The sequence below is a fragment of the Schistocerca piceifrons genome, chromosome 7, assembly GCF_021461385.2.
Source record: "Schistocerca piceifrons isolate TAMUIC-IGC-003096 chromosome 7, iqSchPice1.1, whole genome shotgun sequence".
NCBI lineage: Eukaryota > Metazoa > Arthropoda > Insecta > Orthoptera > Acrididae > Schistocerca > Schistocerca piceifrons.
Window position 1 is genome coordinate 467,060,500 of NC_060144.1, and position 21,105 is coordinate 467,081,604.

The 21,105-nt window shown below is 42.7% G+C and overlaps 1 protein-coding gene across 1 annotated transcript in view; it reads right to left on the reverse strand.

The window, feature by feature from the left end:
- Nucleotides 1-13,769, reverse strand: part of LOC124709018 (CD82 antigen-like) — a 66,133-nt gene extending 52,364 nt beyond the window's left edge. The window contains exons 1-2 of the mRNA XM_047240665.1: nucleotides 13,467-13,769; nucleotides 2,996-3,178 (exon numbers count right to left, since the gene is read on the reverse strand). Of these exons, the coding sequence (XP_047096621.1) occupies nucleotides 2,996-3,178; nucleotides 13,467-13,769 (486 nt within the window). The remainder of the gene's footprint in view (nucleotides 1-2,995; nucleotides 3,179-13,466) is intronic.
- Nucleotides 13,770-21,105: the final 7,336 nt, after the last annotated feature.

Genomic DNA, 21,105 nt, shown 5'->3' on the forward strand with positions numbered 1-21,105 from the left:
AATGAACTCTGTCATTCTTCAATGAAACACACACCAAAGTGCAATGTGATTTTACTCACAGATAACCATAGAAGAAATCTAGCTGGAATCCTAAACAACTCAAACTATCGAAACTTCCTGGCAGATTAAAACTGTGTGCTGGGCCGAAACTCGAACTCGTGACCTTTGCCTTTCGTGGGCAAATGCTCTACCAACTGAGCTACCCAAGCACCACTCACGCCCCGTCCTCACAGCTTTACTTCTGCCAGTACCTCGTCTTCTACCTTCCAAACTTTACAGAAGCTCTCCTGCGAACCTTGCAGAACTAGCACTCCTGAAAGAAAGGATATTGCAGAGACATGGCTTAGCCACAGCCTGGGGGATGTTTCCAGAATGAGATTTTCACTCTGCAGCGGAGTGTGCACTGATATGAAACTTCCCGGCACACAGTTTTAATCTGCCAGGGAAGCAATGAAACTGGTGTCTGCATTGAAGCTCTGAAGAATTTCCTTGAAGAAAATAAGCAGAAAAACACAACTGTTGCTACTGTCCCTCATCGGTACGATCTGATCAACAACTCGTGTGTAAACAAGGAAATAAGAAAAACAAATATTAGAATTAAGGCACTATGTTCTCAGAACTATATTGTCTGTAAAAGAAAATATGGAGCATACTGTAATCAATAGTGAAATCCATAACTGTAATGCAAGAAAAAGAGAGGATTACCACATAAAATTTAGCAATAAAAGAGCAACAGATCATAGTCCATTTTCTGCTGGAAGAAATTTTTATAACAGATTGCCAAATAATATAAAATTGTTAAAAGAAAACATACTTAAGGCAAAATTAAAGCAACTGTAAACTGATAAATGTTCATACTCCATCAAGGATTTTTAATGTTATTGTGTATGATTCACCTTTAGTTCTAAAAGTCCACAACTGTTAAGTTATAATGGACAAATAAACAATTTATTTATTTATTTATTTACTGATATAAAACATACACAGCAAGTGTCCCAACATATTTCCCTGGGGCACACCTGAAGTTAATTCTACATCTGACAACGACTCTCCACCCGAGATAACAAGCTGCATTCTCCGTACCGAAAAGTCCTCAATCCAGTCACAGATTTCAATTGATACCCCATATGATCATACTTTTAACAATAAGTGTAGGTGTGGTAATGAATCAAATGCTTTTCAGAAATCAAGGAATACTGCATCTACTTGACTGAATTGATCCAAAGCATTCAGTATGTCATGTGAGAAAAGCACAAGTTGGGTTCCACATGACTGATGTTTTCGGAATCTTATGTTGGTTGATTTGCAAGAGGTTATTCTGTTCAAGATTCCTCATTATGTTTGAGTTCAAAACATGTTCTAAGAGTCTGCAACAAATTGATATAAAGGATATTGGATGGTAGTTTTGTGGATCACTTCTATTACCATTCTTGTAGGCGGGTGCAACGCGTGGTTTTTTCCAACAACTGGGTATGGTTTTTTGTTCAAGGGATCTATTATAGACAATAGTTAGAAGAGGGGTTAACTCAGTCACAAATTCAGAATACAATCTGGCAGACATTCCGTTGTGCCCTGGAGGTTTGTTCGGTTTTAATGATTTTAGCTGTTTCTCAACACCACTAACACTAACACATATTTCATTCATCTTTTCAGTGTTACAAGGATTAAATTGGGGCAATTCTCCTCTGTTTTCCTTTGTAAAGGAACATTTGAAGATGGAGTTAATCATTTCAGCTTTTGCTTTGCTACCCTCAATTTCATTTCCTATCTCATTCGCTAGGGACTGGACACTAACTTTGTTGCCACCAACAGCCTTCACATATGACCAAAATTTCTTTGGGACTTGTGAAATATCATTTGGCAATATTTGCTATGTTGGTCAATGGAGGCATCAGACATTGCTCTCTTGATGCTCAATGTCTCTTTCTGCAGCCCTACACTTTGTTTTACTCATAATTATGCAGTAATCTCTGTTTCTTTAGAAGTTTCTTTACAGTGACTGTATACCATGAAGCACCCTCCTCAGTTCTGCTGAATAGATTTAATACCCAGTGTTCAAATATTGTAAAGGTCTCCACAGTAGGATCCAATCAGAAAAGCATCAGTGTACCACCAGTGAGTACCACATATTATGCAAACTGTGTAAGTTCTGCGGTAATCTTTATACAGGGTGGCACAACGAAATTAATACCCTTAGCTGCATACAGGCATTGATATAAGTCAACGGGGACAGATGAAAATGTGTGCCCCGACTGGGACTAAAACCCGGGATCTCCTGCTTACATGGCAGACACACTATTCATCTGAGCCATCGAGGACACAGAGGATAGTGCGACTGCAGGGACTTATCTCTGGCATACTTTCTGTGAGAACCACATTCGTAACTTATTGTCCCACACTGTGCTCATAGTGCCCGTGCCCATCTGTTCTTTCAGACATGTCCGAATGAACAGATACCATCTTCATATATAAAAAGCAAATAAAATGAATTTACATTAAATTCCAAGCCATTAAGTGGAGCAACAGAAGCATTAGTTTTGGGAAAAAAAAGTCCATAAGATGACGGCTATTCAGATGTATGCATTCAAAGAAGTTAAAGCTGAGATACTGCATGGCACTTTTAAATAGTTTCAGACACTTTGCAGCAATTTCACATCAAAACCTTGTTTTCAGCTTGGTAACTGTCATTGAGAGAGATGCATACATTTTGCTTTTGAGGAGGCTACTTTGTGGATAATAATTGACTTACCCTCGTATATTGACAGAATTACACATATTATCTTCTGGCCAACAATTTTGACTCTATTTTTATAAGTTTTCTTGACTAACTTCATTTTGTTTTCTATATTATATTTTTTTGCATGCAACATAAGAATTTCATTCTTCCACACCAAAAGCCAGAATGTTAATTGTAAAGAGACAGGGCTGGATGACCCTTGCATAGTTACAGTGACTGAATAAAACACAGGAGCACAACAACTGGAGTTACGTATACCTGCGCCTGTGCCAGATCAATGGCTGCTGTAAACTGGTCTGCTCCTGGAGTGGCATAATAGCGTTGTAGGTTATCCATAAGATCCTCAGCAGACAGTCCAACCCCCAGGTATCGAGGGCACACTGTTACCAACACTCCCACAGAACATTCTGCAAGCAGTAACAGCACCAGCACAAACAGATACTGAAACAAAAAAAGAGATGACAAAACCAATAAATAAACGACTTTTAATTGGAGAAAAAGGATACTGCTGCAAATAAAATTGCTAAATTAACATTGATATGGTGGGCAAGATAGCATATTCCATTTGGAATAGCGGCTGCTAACTGGGGAATATACAACTGGTATGGCAGCAATCTGGAAAAGATTTTCTGTCAAAATTGCATTTTCTTGGATACACCGAAAAGATAATATGTGATCTTACTTACCTGTTATTCCTGATAGCCGTTTATTTCCACTCTAGTAGACTGAATCTATGAATTTCGCTAATAATTATAACAACGATTATCACACACCTAATCAAACATACAACCAAAACAGCGACTGGCATTTGCCCGTTCGGGTTTATTCGGCTCAGCTCTACGGCCTCGTCAATTTTTGTCTGTGGGCAAGTTTTTTATTTCTAATTGCGAGCGGGATTTCTCTGGCAGAGACATCACGTACACTATGCAAGCATTCAAAAACCAAATTACAGTTCGTTCAGAAATCACATTAGAATGTATTAAAATGCTCAAAAACCAACTGGGATGCGTTTCAAACTCATACGAATAATCGGCAGTAATCTGCTGTAATGAACTGCTTGACTTATGCTGAAATATCTGAAGCTCCAGATCACCTATATGACCAACTTCTGGTCCTCGGGGAGACAATTTAAGCCTCGTGGATTCTTCAAATGTTGGGAGAGCTGAGGTTGGGGATATGCATTTCATATTCCTTATGGTGTGAAAAATATTCCAGCCAGTGGTAATGGGAACAACGAAACCGACACTGACAAATACGTATTGACAGCATGTTAACTTGGGACAGGCTTCTCAGTGCAGTAGACAGTTGACAGCTCCAGATGTTGTACTTTTTTTTTGTATAAAATCTCACTTAACAATTCCAAATAAATACTCATTTAATAAACTGAAAAGAGCTCCGCTGTAAAAACACAAGCTGACCGAAGTTAGTTTGTCTGCTCACATAAGAGAACTGTACAGAATATGGTGGGGATGTACGTTCTGTCTGCAAGCTGAAAAGCAAGTTGTTACTTGTAACATAGTGGGGTAGACAGAGTGGGGAACCACGTGCTCCCTCCCCAGTTTGCGGACCTATGAAGGAAGGGAGCGCATAAGTACAATCCTGCACTGTACCTTGCTCTCCTCCGCTCCACCTCTACCCTCTTACACCTTTACACTCCCAGAACGCTATTTAGCCTTTATTCGATTCTACTGCACTGAGACATGGTACAAATATTTAATATTAGCTCTTAATCCACTTAATTTAACAGCAAACCGTAATTTTATACCATCAAAATACTATTTTTAATAATCTGCGACTGATCTTTCACTTGCAATGCGGAAACTTAGTCCTAGAGAAAAAACTGAATCAGACCTTTTTTGTACGAAATTTAATGTAGTTTTATTTTGTGCTGGTAAACATTTTCGAATTCTTCTTTACAGAAGAATTGAACTGGTAGAAGCCGACCTCGGGGAAGTTCAGTTTGTATTCCACAGAAATGTTGGAACACACGAGGCAATACAGACCCTACGACTTACCTTAGAAAACAAATTAAGGAAAGACAAATCTACGTTTCTAGCATTTGTAGACTTAGAGAAAGCTTTTGATAATGCTGACTGCAATACTCTCGTCAAAATTCTAAAGGAGGCAGGGGTAAAATACAGGGAGCGAAAGGCTATTTACAATTTGTACAGAAACCAGATAGCAGTTATAAAGAGTCGATGGGCATGAAAGGGAAGTAGCGGTTGAGAAGGGAATGAGACAGGGTTGCTACTCTCATCTTTCCCTTTCCCCTCTTTGGGGAAGTGTGAGGGGGAGTTTGTAGCCTTTCGGCTTTTACTCCCCCGTGTACGTCTGTGTATGATTTTTCTGTACATTTTTGGTGTCTGTGATATGTGATGGCTGTTCTGTATGTGTCTGGTCTTTGCCTGGGGTTGGCGAGATATGTGGTGTTACATGGGCAAGGAGCAGGATTTGGGATTTGGTATTGGGATTTTCTCTTCGACTTAATCGTCGAAGATCGTCATAGGGCGCTTGTGCTTGTCGCGGGACATGTCATACCGACCTAGGGAGTGGATAAGGGCGTTTCCCGATCTGGAAGAACCCTCATAGAAGGCCCTTGCCAGATCTTGGAAACGCTGTCTCAGGAGTGGGATTTCGGCTGCGGCGTGCAGATCGTCTGTGGGGAATCCAAGAGGTAAATGCAGTGCCCTCCTGAGGGCGCGGTTCTGCAGCCTCTGGAGTTTGTCCAGGTGCTGCTTTGCCGCGTATCCCCAGACAGGGCATGCATACTCCATTACTGGCCGGATCAGGGCCTGGTACACATTTACTGCTACTGGGTAGGGAAGGGAGCTGGTTGTGTTCAGGATAGGGTATAGGATGGACATTCTGGCGCAGACCTTCCTGTGGACCTTGCCTATGTGGGGTTTCCACGTAAGACGAGAGTCCAAGGTTATGCCAAGGTACTTGGCGGTTCTGCGCCAGGGGAGTTGGGCTCCATTTACGTGAAGGTGGAGGGGGGGACGTTGAGGAGGTTCGCGCCTTCTGAGCCTGCAGGTAATCAACATTGCCTGCGTCTTTTCAGAGTTGATGGTGATGCGCCAGCGACGGGCCCAGGTTTCTGTGTCGTCTAAAACCCTTTGTAGCCTACGAATGACCAGGCCCTTGTTCACATTTCTCGTGTAGAAGGCTGTGTCGTCCGCGTACTGCGCAATGTGCACAAGGGGGGCCGTTCGAGTGTCTGCAGAGTACAAACTGTACAAAACGGGCCCCAGGACCGATCCCTGTGGCACCCCAGCACGAATACGCCTTTTGGTGGAGGTGGCAGTTTCTACTTTGACGGAGAAAGTACTATTCGTGAAATAGCTTTTGATCAGCTGAACTATGTTCTCGGGAAACCCTTGTGTGTACAACTTGTAGAGTAGCCCCCTATGCCATACTGAATCAAAGTCTTTGGCTACGTCTAGTAGCACTATCCCGCAGTAGCCTCTGTGGTTGAAGCCCTCTGTGGCTGCTTCAACCATTCTCATGACCTGTTGTGGGGCAGAGTGGTTCTGCCGGAACCCGAATTGGAAATCCGGCAGAATTTGCTCTCTGGTAATATGTTCTTGTATGGGTCTTAGCAGGAGGCGCTCATAGATCTTGCTGAGAGTTGGCAAGAGGCTAATCGGCCTGTAGTGCTGCGGCAATAGATGGTCTTTCCCTGGTTTGTGTATCGCGACCACTTCCGCATGTTTCCAGCAAGCTGGGAACTCGCAGGAACGAGTAATCTCGTTGAGGACGTTCGCGAGGTGTGTGATCGCTGTGGGTGGGAGTTTTTTGACTAACTGGTTTGTGACACTATCGTGTCCTGGCGCCTTTTTTGTAGGGAGGGACCTGATTACTCTTGCCACGTCCTCGGGGGCAAAAAGTATGGGTTCGTCCTCTGGGTCCTCCTCAGCATTGAGGAAGACAGCCAGTTGACGACTGACTACCTCTTCATGCTCTTCACCCTGGGGTTCCGCCGCTTGAAACTGCTTCTCGAAGGAGTCGGCGAGGGCGTTGGCCTTCCCAGCATGGCTGTAGACCAGTCTCCGGTCGCCGTGCAGTGGCGGCATCCTGTGAATTGTTTGGTTGCTTGCAATAGTGTATGATCGTCTACTTTGAGAGCTGTGAGGCGGTTTTGCCATTGCTGGTTTCTATGCTCATTGAGCGCTACCTTCAGTTCTCTCTGTAGACGAATGAGCAGCCCCCTTGTTGGCCTGATTTCTGGTGATCTTCCACTCTTTTGCCACTCTGTTCTTATGTCGGATTTGAGCTAGCAAGTGAGAAGGGAGTGAGACAGGGTTGTAGCCTGTCTCCGATGTTATTCAATTTGTATATTGAGCAAGCAGTAAAGGAAACAAAAGAAATAAATTGGAGTAGGAATTAAAATCCATGGAGAAGGAATAAACACATAGAGGTTTACCAACGACATTGTAATTCTGTCAGAGACAGCAAAGGACCTGGAAAGCAGTTGAACGGAATGGACACCGCATTGAAAGGAGGATATAAGATGAACATCAACAAAAGCAAAACGAGGATAATGGAATTTTGTCGAATTAAATCAAGTCATGCTCTGGGTATTAGATTAGGGAATGAGACACTTAAAGTAGTAAATGAGTTTTGCTATTTAGGGAGTAAAATAACTGATGATGGTCGAAGTAGAGAGGATATAAAATGTAGACTGGTTATATCAAGGAAAGTGCTTCTGAAGAAGAGAAATTTGTTAACATCGAGTGTAGATTTAAGTGTCAGGAAGACGTTTCTGACAGTATTTGTATGGAGTGTAGCCATGTATGGAAGTGAAACGTGGGCGATAAACAGTTTACACAAGAAGAGAAGAGAAACTTTCGAAGTGTGGAGCTACAGAAGAATTCTGAAGATTAGATGGGTAGATCACGTAACTAATGAGGAGGTACTGAATAGAATTGGGGTGAAGAGAAATTTGTGGCACAACTTGACTAGAAGGAGGGATCGGTTGGTAGGACACATTCTGAGGCATCAAGGGATCACCAATTTAGTACCGGAGGGAAACGTGGAGGTTAGGATTGTAGAGTTAGACCAAGAGATAAGTACGGTAAGCAGATTCAGAAGGATGTAGATTGCAGTAGTTATTCAGGTAGGAAGAGGCTTGCACAGGATAGAGTAGCATGGAGAGCTGCATCAAACGAGTCTCTGGACTGAAGACCACAACAACAAACATTTTCGGTAGATGTCACAGTTTTCGAGTTACTCAAGAAAAACATAAAAAAGTGACCTTTAAACATACCCATCACCTCCTCTCAACACCACTCTCACACCCCACCGGTGGCAATTTTAGTAGCCCTATGTTGTTCATGACAATCCCTTCTACCACTGTGCAAACAACTCGCGATTCCACGATTGTTTTCCCTTTTTAGACTGGGCTACTAAAGGGGAAGGCGGTTATAGCTGAAAAAATAAGTTTTGCATTATATCGTCTTTTTTTCTCCCCTCATCATTTTAACCTGACTGTTAAAACCGCTCAAAATAACCGATTCCTATTATTTCCTATAATAGTAGGCGTCCAATAAAGATTGAAAAATTTTGAGTATCTCAGTTTCAAGATATGTTGAAATTAAATTAAATACGCAACTAATAGGAAACTGAGTCTATCAACGTTCGCTGCTTTTCTCCAGAAGTGATAAGTGGTTGAATACTACAAAAAGTCACCAGTTTTCTCTTATTGAGTCTAATTTCTTTAACTGCTCAAATATCATATTTTGATTGGGGATCATACCACTGTTTGGGGATTAGAATAGTCAATGCTAAATGGTACAAACTAAGGTTGAAGAACTCTTTTTCGTGTTACTCTGTTCGTTTTCAGTGGCTACAAACAGATAAAGGTTTATTGCGAAGACATAGCCAGTGGATCAGATACTTTTTATTTTTATTGTATAATATGAATTGTCGTTAACTTTTTATTTACTACTGTTACCATAATTTCCTTCCTGTTTTATTATCCCATAGAAGTGGCAAACCAATTTTAAAACAAATGAAGGATTGTATTTCATTGCTAAATTACTTTGTAAAAGTATTTCCAGATTACGGACGATGCCATTCTACAATACAAAGGATGTCTGGCGACGACAGCAACGGGGGCATTGTTGTCTCTGTAATGCTGTACCAATTCTTATGCCACGTGTTATTAGAAACGAAGAATTTTAGAGCTGCTGCTACGGGCAATCGATATTTCGTTTTTTAGTCCGTTATTGATAAAACACAAAAAAACAAGTTATAACCGAGAGTAAACATATATCGAAAATACCGGCTATTCATACCACACTTTATGGACTATAAAATTACATTTCTGCCAGCCAAAAAAATTCTTAGTTTATAAAATCGAACTGGCCTTTAAAACACCTGAAAATCGTCATCTGAACTTGCTTCTTCTTCCCCTTGGTCGTCGTAATTTGTCCTTTTCAGATATAAGATGATCTTCACTGGCATCAAGGGCATTACTTATGCCACATTTCTTGAGGGATTTTACAATAATGTCTTCTCTCACTCTAGATCACGACTGTTTTATCCAGTGACGCACTTGTAGGTCGTTTTAAAGCTCCCTTCGGAGTGAATTCATGGTGGGTTTCATCCATCATCCATTTGTTCCATTCCTCTCTCTTATACCCTTTAAGTGGTTTATTTATCGAGATATCAAGAGGCCACAAATGTGAATTAAGTCCTCTCGGAATAACAGCAAGCTCTATATTTTCCTGTCTCAATTTCTCATTCACAGAGTTTTTCAATCGACTGCTAAACTGATCTAGCACAAGAAGGGAACTCTTCTTCAATAAAGCATCTTCCCTTCTTTCCCACACTCTATAAATCCATAATTTCATACCAGCCTCGTCCATTCAACCCTTGTCATGTACGTGAACAATAACACCTGGCGGTATTTCAAAAGGTTCTGGCATTGTTTTGCGCTGGAAAATGGTAATTGGATTAAGTTTAGTACCGTCAGCACAACATGAAAGAACAGCACTGTAGTGCATTTTTCATGTCCATTTCTTTTTATAGTTTTAACACCTTTCATGGCAGCAGTTCTGTTGCTCGGCAAGTCAATTATCAGAGGAGTTTCATAAATTTTCTCTATTTGGCTTAGTTCCCCATCGATGCGATGGAAAGATGGTAGTTTCTTTTCATACTCTTGTGACATCTTCTCCGATATTTAGGTTATGGTTCGCATGCTAAGACAATGACGCTTCATGAACCTGTGGCGCCAACCAACTCCAACCTTTCCAAAGTAGTGCTAGCTCACGAACGTGTATGTGAATCATTTTGTGTTAAATCCAATACCATCTTGACAGTGTCCTTGAATCTATTTTAAAATGTCACCTTCTACGTTTGGCCATTTTGCATTCAGTCCTTTATTTACACATTTAGTCTTCCTTATATTTTCACTCCTCCTTTATTAACCTGCCAATCACAACTGATTTTTTATGTCGATGGAGGGACCAAGTTCCGTTCAACTGCTTTCTTTCTGTGTTCTTCTGCATATGCTGTTTCTTTGAATTTATAGCCTGCATCATGTCAGTACCTTTTATTTTTTACCATTACGAAACTAGGTACTAACAAAAATATTGTACTGTTAGCGATGACATACCTCACTTTCAATTCAAATTGACTCGCACCATAGACTGCAATGACGCATCACAGGCTAGATAGTGTTTCTGGGTTTGTGTTTGCGAGTTGAGATGATAGCAAACTTGTGAATCCCCGCAATTCATGTTTTTTGTATAGGTGCACTGCTGCTGGCAGTTGAATCCAATGTTGCCAGATGGCAGTGGCGGGTGTTGTGTAAGGGCACAAGAACACGCAGACACCCTAACTCTCGATATGTTGCGAATTTGTTGATTATTTTTCCTTGAATGCTGTAAACTTAACATAGATACTGTACTCTGAAATATACGGCTACTGCCCCTCTAAACTCGTGAAACTTGGCATCAGGGGCGCGAGCACATCTTCAGTCGTGCAAGGTTTAAGGAGCTTTTGCGCATGCGCAATTCGCGTGACGTAATTGGCTTCTGGGCCAAAAACATGCAAATTTCACAGACAACGTGCGCGGTTCACGACATGAACAGCTAGCCCTTGCTATGCAACCAGAAATTTACGTCAGTGCCCCCATGCAGTAGCACATTACAGCACATTTTTATCCCCGTTCACTCGGTATAAACACTGCTAGATGATAGCACACGCCTCAGATATCCTAATTCACTCACATACACTGTAGTAAAATTACATCAGACTTCAGTATATGGCTTTAAAGTGGTACTGAGAGTAAACCTGTTTTGTTGGTTTCAATGAGTCGTAGTATATTAAGTTATGAATTTTATCATACAGTAATCCATTTGAGGCACTGAGAATGACAAGGGCCTAAAGCACATCACTATCGATTGTCAGATTGTACCATTTATTCATGCTTCTGAAATCTGTTGAGATTTATCTGTGTTGTAGGGCCACATTGCGTATATTAAAATTCACGAAAAGCTGTATCGCTGTTTTCTCTGATACTCACTTAAAAGTGGAATCAACAGTGGTGTGCTTTAGGTCCTTGTGGATCTCAGCGCCTCATTTGTATTCTAGTCAAGTGCCCATGTTGGTAGACAAGGGCGTACCCAGGATCTGAACTATGGGGGGGGGGGGGGGGGGGGGCAGGTCATACTAGTCTCAGGAAACAAGGACTCGAGACAACATACAGCATTTCTTATTAAATAAAACAGTAGACTAGTGAAAAACTGCTTTCAATAAACATTATAAATATAAGAATGCACTTGTTTAAAAATACAAATTTTTAATTCATTAACGATCTTCTAGGATTTGTTGACAGTATCGCGCTGAAGACGAAAAAATTACTACCGGATCTGCACGAACGAGTTCGAATATCTTCTGGGGGGTGGGGCAGCTACCCCCCCCCCCCCCCCCCTGTCCCTCGCTGGGTATGCCCATGTTGGTAGATATTTAATATTTGGTTTAAGCATTTCCACTTTGTGTTTGGAGTTGTTTGTTTACTGTGTGGGAATCGGCTTTCGTGTGCAGTGTAAACATTTTAAATGCCGGCAGCTAGCAGAAAAGTAAAGCTGCGAGGAGGGATCGTGAGTCGTGGTTGGGTAGCTCAGTCCATAGAGTGCTTTCCCGCGAAAAGGCCCTGAGTTCGAATCTCGGTCCGGCACATAGCTTTAATCCACCAGCGCTTCGTATCAGCGCGCGCTCCACTGCAGAGTGAAAATCTCATTCTGGGAACATAAAAGTAAGTTACCAGGAAAAGTTAGCCGCAAAGGAACTAGGGCCTCCGAGAACAGATCCTTTGATTGAGAGAGTGACGAAATCAACTGAGAGTGACTACAAACGAACTTTTAACAGAGAAGTGGTGTGCGAGTGCAGCGTAAGAATATCTGATTTTCAGCCCGGAATTAAATTTGTGAACTAATACGTCTGATAGGGAGCTTGAACATTTGTCCGAAAAATGGAAAAGACAGACAACTCTCTCTTACACAAAAATGCGAAGTGGAGAGCTCGAAAGTTTACACGTTATTTAGTTATTGCCCTAAACTTTACTTAATTATGTGAGGATGACGATGAGGTCCCATACTCCGAGGAGCGTAGGTGACGATGTGGGAGACCCGCACCGCCTACTAGGCAAGGTCCTAGTGGAGGTGGTTTGCTGAGCGATACTGGAGGGGAGGAAGAGGGTTGGGTTGTTTGGGGGAAGAGACCAAACAGCGAGGTCATCGGTCTCATCGGATTAGGGAAGGACGGGGAAGGAAGTTGGCCATGCCCTTTCAAAGGAGCCATCCTGACATTTGCCTGGAGCGATTTAGGGAAATCATGGAAAACCTAAATCAGGATGGCCGGTTGCGGGATTGAACTTCCATCCTCCCGAATGCGAGTCCAGTGTGCTAACGACTGCGCCACCTCGCTCAGTGGAGGTGGTTTGCCATTGCCATTGCCATTGCCTTATTCCAACCGTAATGGGGATGAATGATCATGATGATAATGAAGATGACACAAAACACCCAGTCGTCTCGAGGCAGGGAAAATCCCTGACTCCCCAAAAAACAAAATTCCACAACGACAGATAAAAAAATGGTTCAAATTGCTTTGAGCACTATGGAACTTAACATCTGAGGTCATATGTCCCCTAGAACTTAGAACTACTTAAACCTTACTAACCTAAGGACATCACACATATCCGTGCCTGAGGTAGGATTCGAACCTGCGACTGTAGCAGCAGCGCGTTTCCGAACTGAAGCGCCTAGAACCGCTCGGCCACCGCGGCCGGCTTTGTCAGATAAGTTACGCATTTTATTATTATTATTCTTATTATTGGCTGTGACTGTAGTTGTATAAACCTGTTGATAAGAATAAGTGTTATACAGCAGATGCTATTAATTTCACACACTCAAATTTATCTGAATGTAAAAATTTGTGAGCACCCAGAACGTATATTCATGGCCCGCGACATCGAATATACGCCATTCTTAAGACTAGTGGAAATTTTAATTCAAATACTGGGCATTTTTGTAATAATTTCGAGTATAAGATGCATCTTAATTTTGGAGGGTAATATTTCGAAGAAAAAAGTGTGTCTTGTAGTCCGTAAAATACGGCAACTAAAATAACGGTATCGGTTTTAGCAGAGAGGTTTTTCCCATCTCTGGCTACTACTATAGGCGCCGCCTCTCCCCTCTAAACGCTACGCGCATGCCGCACCCACCACGGCGAGGAAGCAGCGGCTGTGCAGGCTGGCGGCCCAGCAGCCCAGCACGCCTCCGGCCGCCACGACGACGCCTGCGCAGACGGCGGCCAGCCCCACGTAGTAGAAGAGCGGCTGGCGCGGCGCGTCGTGTGACGTCAGCAGGCGCGACAGTAGCACGCGGCCAGAGTCGGTCAGCAGCACGCCGCCCGCCGCCACCACGCTCAGGCCCACCACCTGCAGCAGGCGGCGCTCGTCAGTCGCGTAAGCCCCAGCCGCCTGGGAGGCACACTGTACACTGACAAGGGAAACTCCCCATCGCATACCCCCCAGATTTAATGGTAAGATGACCCACTGGATAGTCCGTCAAAAACTGAATCAGATCAAGCATGAAAACAGGAAGATGTACTGAACTATGAAAAAGAAACAAAATAGAAACAGTGAACGGTCCAAGTGCAAGAAAGAGCAGACTGAAACAGCAATGGCGTCGTGGGTGAAATAATCATGGTGTTGGACTACCAACTACCACATTATCAGCACTACTTCTGCAATGATCCGCCTCGCAGCTGGAACGTCCAAGCCATGAGAAGCTCAGAACTGATCTGAACCTACTGAACAGAGAGCGCCCGGCTAGCCGCGCCGTCTAGTGAGCCGCTTCACGACCGGGAAGGTGTGCTGGTCCCCGGCACGAATACACCCAGCGGATTATAATCAACTCATCATAAGAATAAACCTTATGTAAACATTACACTATGTATTCTTCCACATTTGCTGGAACCTCACTGGATTTCTGTTTCACGTGGGACTGCAGCCAAGCTGTCTCGAGTACTGTCAAGTATGATAATAACAGTAAGTTTTGGTTCAAATGGCTCTGAGCACTATGGGACTTAACTTCTGAGGTCATCAGTCTCCTAGAACTTAGAACTACTTAAACCTAACTAACCTAAGGACATCACACACATCCATGCCCGAGGCAGGATTCGAACCTGCGACTGTAGCGGTCGCGCAGGGTATGTTTTGTGCTATGCGTTAATCGCACAGATACTTACCGATAATACGGGACAACAGATTTACCAGCGCATTTAAATTGGACAGCACTGGCCGGCCAGCTGGTACAGTTAGACTGCAGTGACGTTGCCAGCTGCAGTTCACACGTAAAAGGAGACGAGCAGAGGAGCAATACAGCTTCAAAAACCGGTTCAAATGGCTCTGAGCACTATCGGACTTAACTTCTACCGTCATCAGTACCCTAGAACTTAGAACTACTTAAACTTAACTAACCTAAGGTCACCACACACATCCATGCCCGAGGCAGGATTCGAACCCGCAACTGTAACTGTAGCACCTAGAACCGCTTGGCCACCGCGGCCGGCAGCAATACAGCTTTGAATGTCATTTAATTTTTAAGCAAAATGAAATAATACTCTGAAAATCTCCCACAATACGCTCCGTAGACAACTAGATGAAACCAGCAACACGTTATCGTTTTTAGGTAATGTACTATTGTAATTAAAAACCAGAATGAAAATTCCTGAGTTAACCACAAGGTAGTTTGTCTGCATAAGCTCTGTGTAACATAAGAGAGTATTGAAGGATTTCACCGTATGCTTAAATATCGAAGCCACTGAACCTATTACTTACAGTTAGTTGTCTGGTAATCTCTTAGCTCCCTTATCCAAATCCGAGAAATACATTTCAGTTCTGGAAGTGTCACCTGCTACGTTGATAACGAGCCTATCAACAACAGAATCCACGAAGGCGCAGCATTTTCTCTTCTTCTTTCATGAGGTGCCATCCTGTATCCCGCCGGCGTCGGTCAGTGACATGTGAAGAAGGTGCATGAGTTAGGTCCAGTACGTCTGGCAGCTTAACAGTCTTGTTACTGCTCGGGTCCAATCCCGCAACATGGGTCCAGATCAGTTCTGTTGGGTTCGTATTACGAGGTGCATTCAAGTTCTAAGGCCTCCGATTTTTTTTCTAATTAACTACTCACCCGAAATCGATGAAACTGGCGTTACTTCTCGACGTAATCGCCCTGCAGACATACCCGGTACACATTTTTCACAACGCTGACGCCATGATTCCATGGCAGTGGGGAAGGCTTCTTTAGGAGTCTGTTTTGACCACTGGAAAATCGCTGAGGCAATAGCAGCACGGCTGGTGAATGTGCGGCCACGGAGAGTGTCTTTCATTGTTGGAAAAAGCCAAAAGTCACTAGGAGCCATGTCAGATGAGTAGGGAGCATGAGGAATCACTTCAAAGTTGTTATCACGAAGAAACTGTTGCGTAACGTTGGCTCAATGTGCGGGTGCGTTGTCTTGGTGAAACAGCACACGCGCAGCCCTTCCCGGACGTTTTTGTTGCAGTGCAGGAAGGAATTTGTTCTTCAAAACATTTTCGTAGGATGCACCTGTTACCGTAGTGCCCTTTGGAACGCAATGGGTAAGGATTACCCAGAACATGGACACCATCATTTTTTCAGCACTGGCGGTCACCCGAAATTTTTTTGGTGGCGGTGAATCTGTGTGCTTCCATTGAGCTGACTGGCGTATTGTTTCTGGATTCAAAAATGGCATCCACGTCTCATCCACTGTCACAACCGACGAAAAGAAAGTCCCATTCATGCTGTCGTTGCGTGTCAACATTGCTTGGCAACATGCCACACGGGCAGCCATGTGCTCGTCCGTCAGCATTTGTGGCACCCACCTGGATGACACACTTCACATTTTCAGGTCGTCATGCAGGATTGTGTGCACAGAACCCACAGAAATGTCAACTCTGGAGGCGATCTGTTCAACAGTCATTCGGCGATCCCCCAAAACAATTCTCTCCACTTTCATGATCATGTCGTCAGACCGGCTTGTGCGAGCCCGAGGTTGTTTCGGTTTGTTGTCACACGATGTTCTGCCTTCATTAAACTGTCGCACCCACGAACGCACTTTTGACACATCCATAACTCCATCACCACATGTCTCCTTCAACTGTCGATGAATTTCAATTGGTTTCACACCACGCAAATTCAGAAAACGAATGATTGCACGCTGTTCAAGTAAGGAAAACGTCGCCATTTTAAGTATTTAAAACAGTTCTCATTCTTGCCGCTGGCGGTAAAATTCCATCTGCCATACGGTGCTGCCATCTCTGGGAGGTATTGACAATGTACGCGGCCTCATTTTAAAACAATGCGCATGTTTCTATCTCTTTCCAGCCCAGAGAAAAAAAATCAGAGGCCTTAGAACTTGAATGCACCTCGTACAATGCTACAGTAGCAAATGTAAAAATGTAGCATTTGTATGATGTGCTAGGTGCTGTGAAAAAGATTGTTCTTCATATGCCTGTGATACTTATCTACCTCTGTGGTATAAAACGATGGACATAGTCCAAATAAAGAGGATTTGGGTTTTCGTTTTTACCTTACAAAATTAAATTGTTATGTTTTCTTAATTTAAGCAACTTTTATGAACAGTCTTTCATAAAACATCGATAATTAAGAATTTGTATTTGAAATGAAAACAGGAATTTCGCGTCCAATATGTGATTAGAAACAAGAAGATGTGCATTATTCATAAAAAAATATGACGAGTTTTATAATTATGAGATGTAAGTATTTCAAATTGTACGAGAAAAAAATGAGACTGTGGTGATTTGAATCAACGAACCTTTACCTGAATATCATTCACATTCCATTACGCTACTGTCTGTACTACACGTTAGAAGTGGGTTGCAGTATCAACTGCATGTACATACAGCGCTGGGAAAACTTCAGCGTGTGTTTTACTACGGGACAGAAAGCAGCCTCACCTATTTTCATACTGCGCATTAACAGCGCGACAACCAGAGCGCAACGCCGCAGAGGCTATCACTGTACACGATTTTTGAAATAAAAACTGCGTGGCTAAAGCGTGACTAAGAAAAACGTTGATGGCTGTTAATACATTTGAATATCTTCAAGTTTCATTTAATGTAACTTAGCAATAAGATATCTAATACATAAGTCCCCCCCCCTCCCCCCATGAACAATGGACCTTGCCTTTAGTGGGGAGGCTTGCGTGCCTCAGCGATACAGATGACCGTACCGTAGGTGCAACCACAACAGAGGGGTACCTATTGAGAGGCCAGACAAACGTGTGGTTCCTGAAGAAGGGCAGCAGCCTTTTCAGTAGTTGCAGGGGCAACAGTCTGGATGATTGACTGATCTGGCCTTGTAACACTAACCAAAACTGCCTTGCTGTGCTAGTACTGCGAACGGCTGAAAGCAAGGGGAAACTACAGCCGTAATATTTCCCGAGGGCATACATCTTTACCGTATGGTTAAATGATGATGGCGTCCTCTTGGGTAAAATATCCCGGAGGTAAAATAGTCCTCCATTCGGATCTCCGGGTGGGGCCTACTCAAGAGGACGTCGTTATCAGGAGAAAGAAAACTGGCGTTCTACGGATCGGAGCGTGGAATGTCAGATCTCTTAATCGGGCAGGTAGGTTGGAAAATTTAAATAGGGAAATGGATAGGTTAAAATTAGATATAGTGGGAATTAGTGAAGTTCGGTGGCAGGAGGAACAAGACTTTTCGTCAGGTGAATAAGGTGTTATAAATGCAAAATGAAACAGGGGTAATGCAGGACTACGTTTAATAATGAATAAAAAAAATAGGAGTGCGGGTAAGCTACTACAAACAGCATAGCGAACGCATTATTGTGGCCAAGATAGACACAAAGCCCATGATTACTACAGTAGTACAAGTTTATATGCCAACTGGCTCTGCAGATGATGAAGAAACTGATGAAATGTATGATGAGATAAAAGAAATTATTCAGGTAGTGAAGGGAGACGCAAAATTTAATAGTCATGGGTGACTGGAAATCGAGAGTAGGAAAAGGGAGAGAAGGAAACATAGTTGGTGAATATGGATTGGGGGTAAGAAATAAAAGAGGAACCGGTCTGGTAGAATTTTGCACAGAGCATAACTTAATCATAGTTAACACTTGGTTCAAGAATCATAAAAGAAGGTTGTATACATGGAAGCATCCTGGAGATACTAGAAGGTATCAGATAAATTATATAATGGTAAGACAGAGATTTAGGAAGCAGGTTTTAAATTGTAGGCCATTTCCAGGGGCAGATGTGCTCTGACCACAATATATTGGTTATGAACTGTAGATTAAAACTGAAGACACTGCAAAAAGGTGGGAATTTGAGGAGATGGGACCTGGATAAACTGACTAAACCAGAGGTTGTACAGAGTTTCAGGGAGAGCATAAGGGAACAAATGACAGGAATGGGGGAAATAAATACGGTAGAAGAAGATTGGGTAGCTCTGAGGGATGAAGTAGTGAAGGCAGCAGAGGATCAAGTAGGTGAAAAGACGAGGGCTAGTAGAAATCATTGGGTAACAGAAGAAATATTGAATTTAATTGATGAAAGGAGAAAATATAAAAATGCAGTAAATGATGCAGGCAAAAAGGAATACAAACGTCTCAAAAATGAGATCGACAGGAAGTGCAAAATGGCTAAGCAGGGATGGCTGGAGGACAAATGTACGGATGTAGAGGCGAATATCACTAGGGGTAAGATAGATACTGCCTACAGGAAAATTAAACAGACCTTTGGAGAAAAGAGAACCACTTGCATGAATATCAAGAGCTCAGATGGAAACCCAGTTCTAAGCAAAGAAGGGAAAGCAGAAAGGTGGAAGGAGTATATAGAGGGTCTATACAAGGGCGATGTACTTGAGGACAATATTATGGAAATGGAAGAGGATGTTGATGAAAATGAACTGGAAGATACGATACTGCGTGAAGAGTTTGACAGAGCACTGAAAGACCTGAGTCGAAACAAGGCCCCAGGAGTAGACAACATTCCATTAGAACTACTGACGGTCTTCGGAGAGCCAGTCGTGACAAAACTCTACCATCTGGTGAGCAAGATGTATGAGACAGGCGAAATACCCTCAGACTTCAAGAAGAACATAATAAATCCAATCCCAAAGAAAGCAGGTGTTGACAGATGTGAAAATTATTGAACTATCAGTTTAACAACTAACGCGAATTCTTTACAGACGAATGGAAAAACTGGTAGAAGCCGACCTCAGGGAAGATCAGTTTGGATTGCGTAGCAATACTGGAACACGTGAGGCAATACTGACCCTACGACTTATCTTAGAAGAAAGATTAAGGAAAGGGAAACCTACGTTTCTAGCATTTGTAGACTTAGAGAAAGCTTTTGACAATGTTGACTGGAATACTCTCTTTCAAATTCTAAACGTGGCAGGGGTAAAATACAGGGAGCGAAAGGCTATTTACAATTTGTACAGAAACCAGATGGCAGTTATAAGGGTCGAGGGGCATGAAAGGGAAGCAGTGGTTGGGAAGGGAGTAAGACAGGGTTGTAGCCTCTCCCCGATGTTATTCAATCTGTATATTGAGCAAGTAGTAAAGGAAACAAAAGAAAAAATCGGAGTAGGTATCAAAATCCATGGAGAAGAAATAAATACTTTGAGGTTCGCCCATGACGTTGTAATTCTGTCAGGGACAGCAAGGGACTTGGAAGAACAGTTGAACGGAATGGACAGTGTTTTGAAAGGAGGATATAAGATGAACATCAACAAAAGCAAAATGAGGATATGGAATGTAGTCGAATTAAGTCGGGTGATGCTGAGGGAATTATATTAGGAAATGAGACACTTAAAGTAGTAAAGGAATTTTGCTATTTGGGGAGCAAAATAACTGATGATGGTCGAAATAGAGAGGATATAAAATGTAGACTGGCAATGGCAAGGAAAGCGTTTCTGAAGAAGAGAAATTTGTTAACATCGAGTATAGAATTAAGTGTTAGGAAGTCGTTTCTGAAAGTATTTGTATGGAAGTGAAACATGGACGATAAATAGTTTAGACAAGAAGAGAATAGAAGCTTTCAAAATGTGGGGCTACAGAAGAATGCTGAATGTTAGATGGGTAGATCACATAACTAATGAGGAGGTATTGAATAGAATTGGGGAGAAGAGGAGTTTGTGGCACAACTTGACAAGAAGAAGGGACTGGTTGGTAGGACATGTTCTGAGGCATCAAGGGATCAGAAATTTAGCATTGTAGAGCAGTGTGGAGGGTAAAAATCGTAGAGGGAGACCAAGGGATGAGTACACTAAACAGATTCAGAAGTATGTAGGTTGCAGTAAGTACTGGGAGATGAAGAAGCTCGCACAGAATAGAGTAGCATGGAGAGCTGCATCAAACCAGTCTCAGGACTGAAGACCAAAACAACGACAACAACATACATAAGTAGGACCTACTTCCAAGAGCGTAACTACACCAGTGTACATGTGCTACGGCTTTTAATCAATCATTGCGTTTGTGTTTGTTTACATCAGGTTTATTCTTACGATGAACGGATTATAACGCCAAGGTCCAGGGCGCCAACCAGCCTGTGGATTGTTTTTAAGGCGGTTTTCCATCTACCTCGGTGAATGCGGGCTGGTTCCCCTTATTCCGCCTCAGCTATACTGTGTCGGCGGTTGCTGCACAAACAGCATTTCCACATACGCGTACATCATTATTATTCTATCACACAAACATTTGGGGCTATACTCGTCTGGTATGGGACGTTCCCGGGGGGGCTCCACTAGGGACCAAACCGCACAATAACCCCGGTTTCGGCGCGGGGCGGC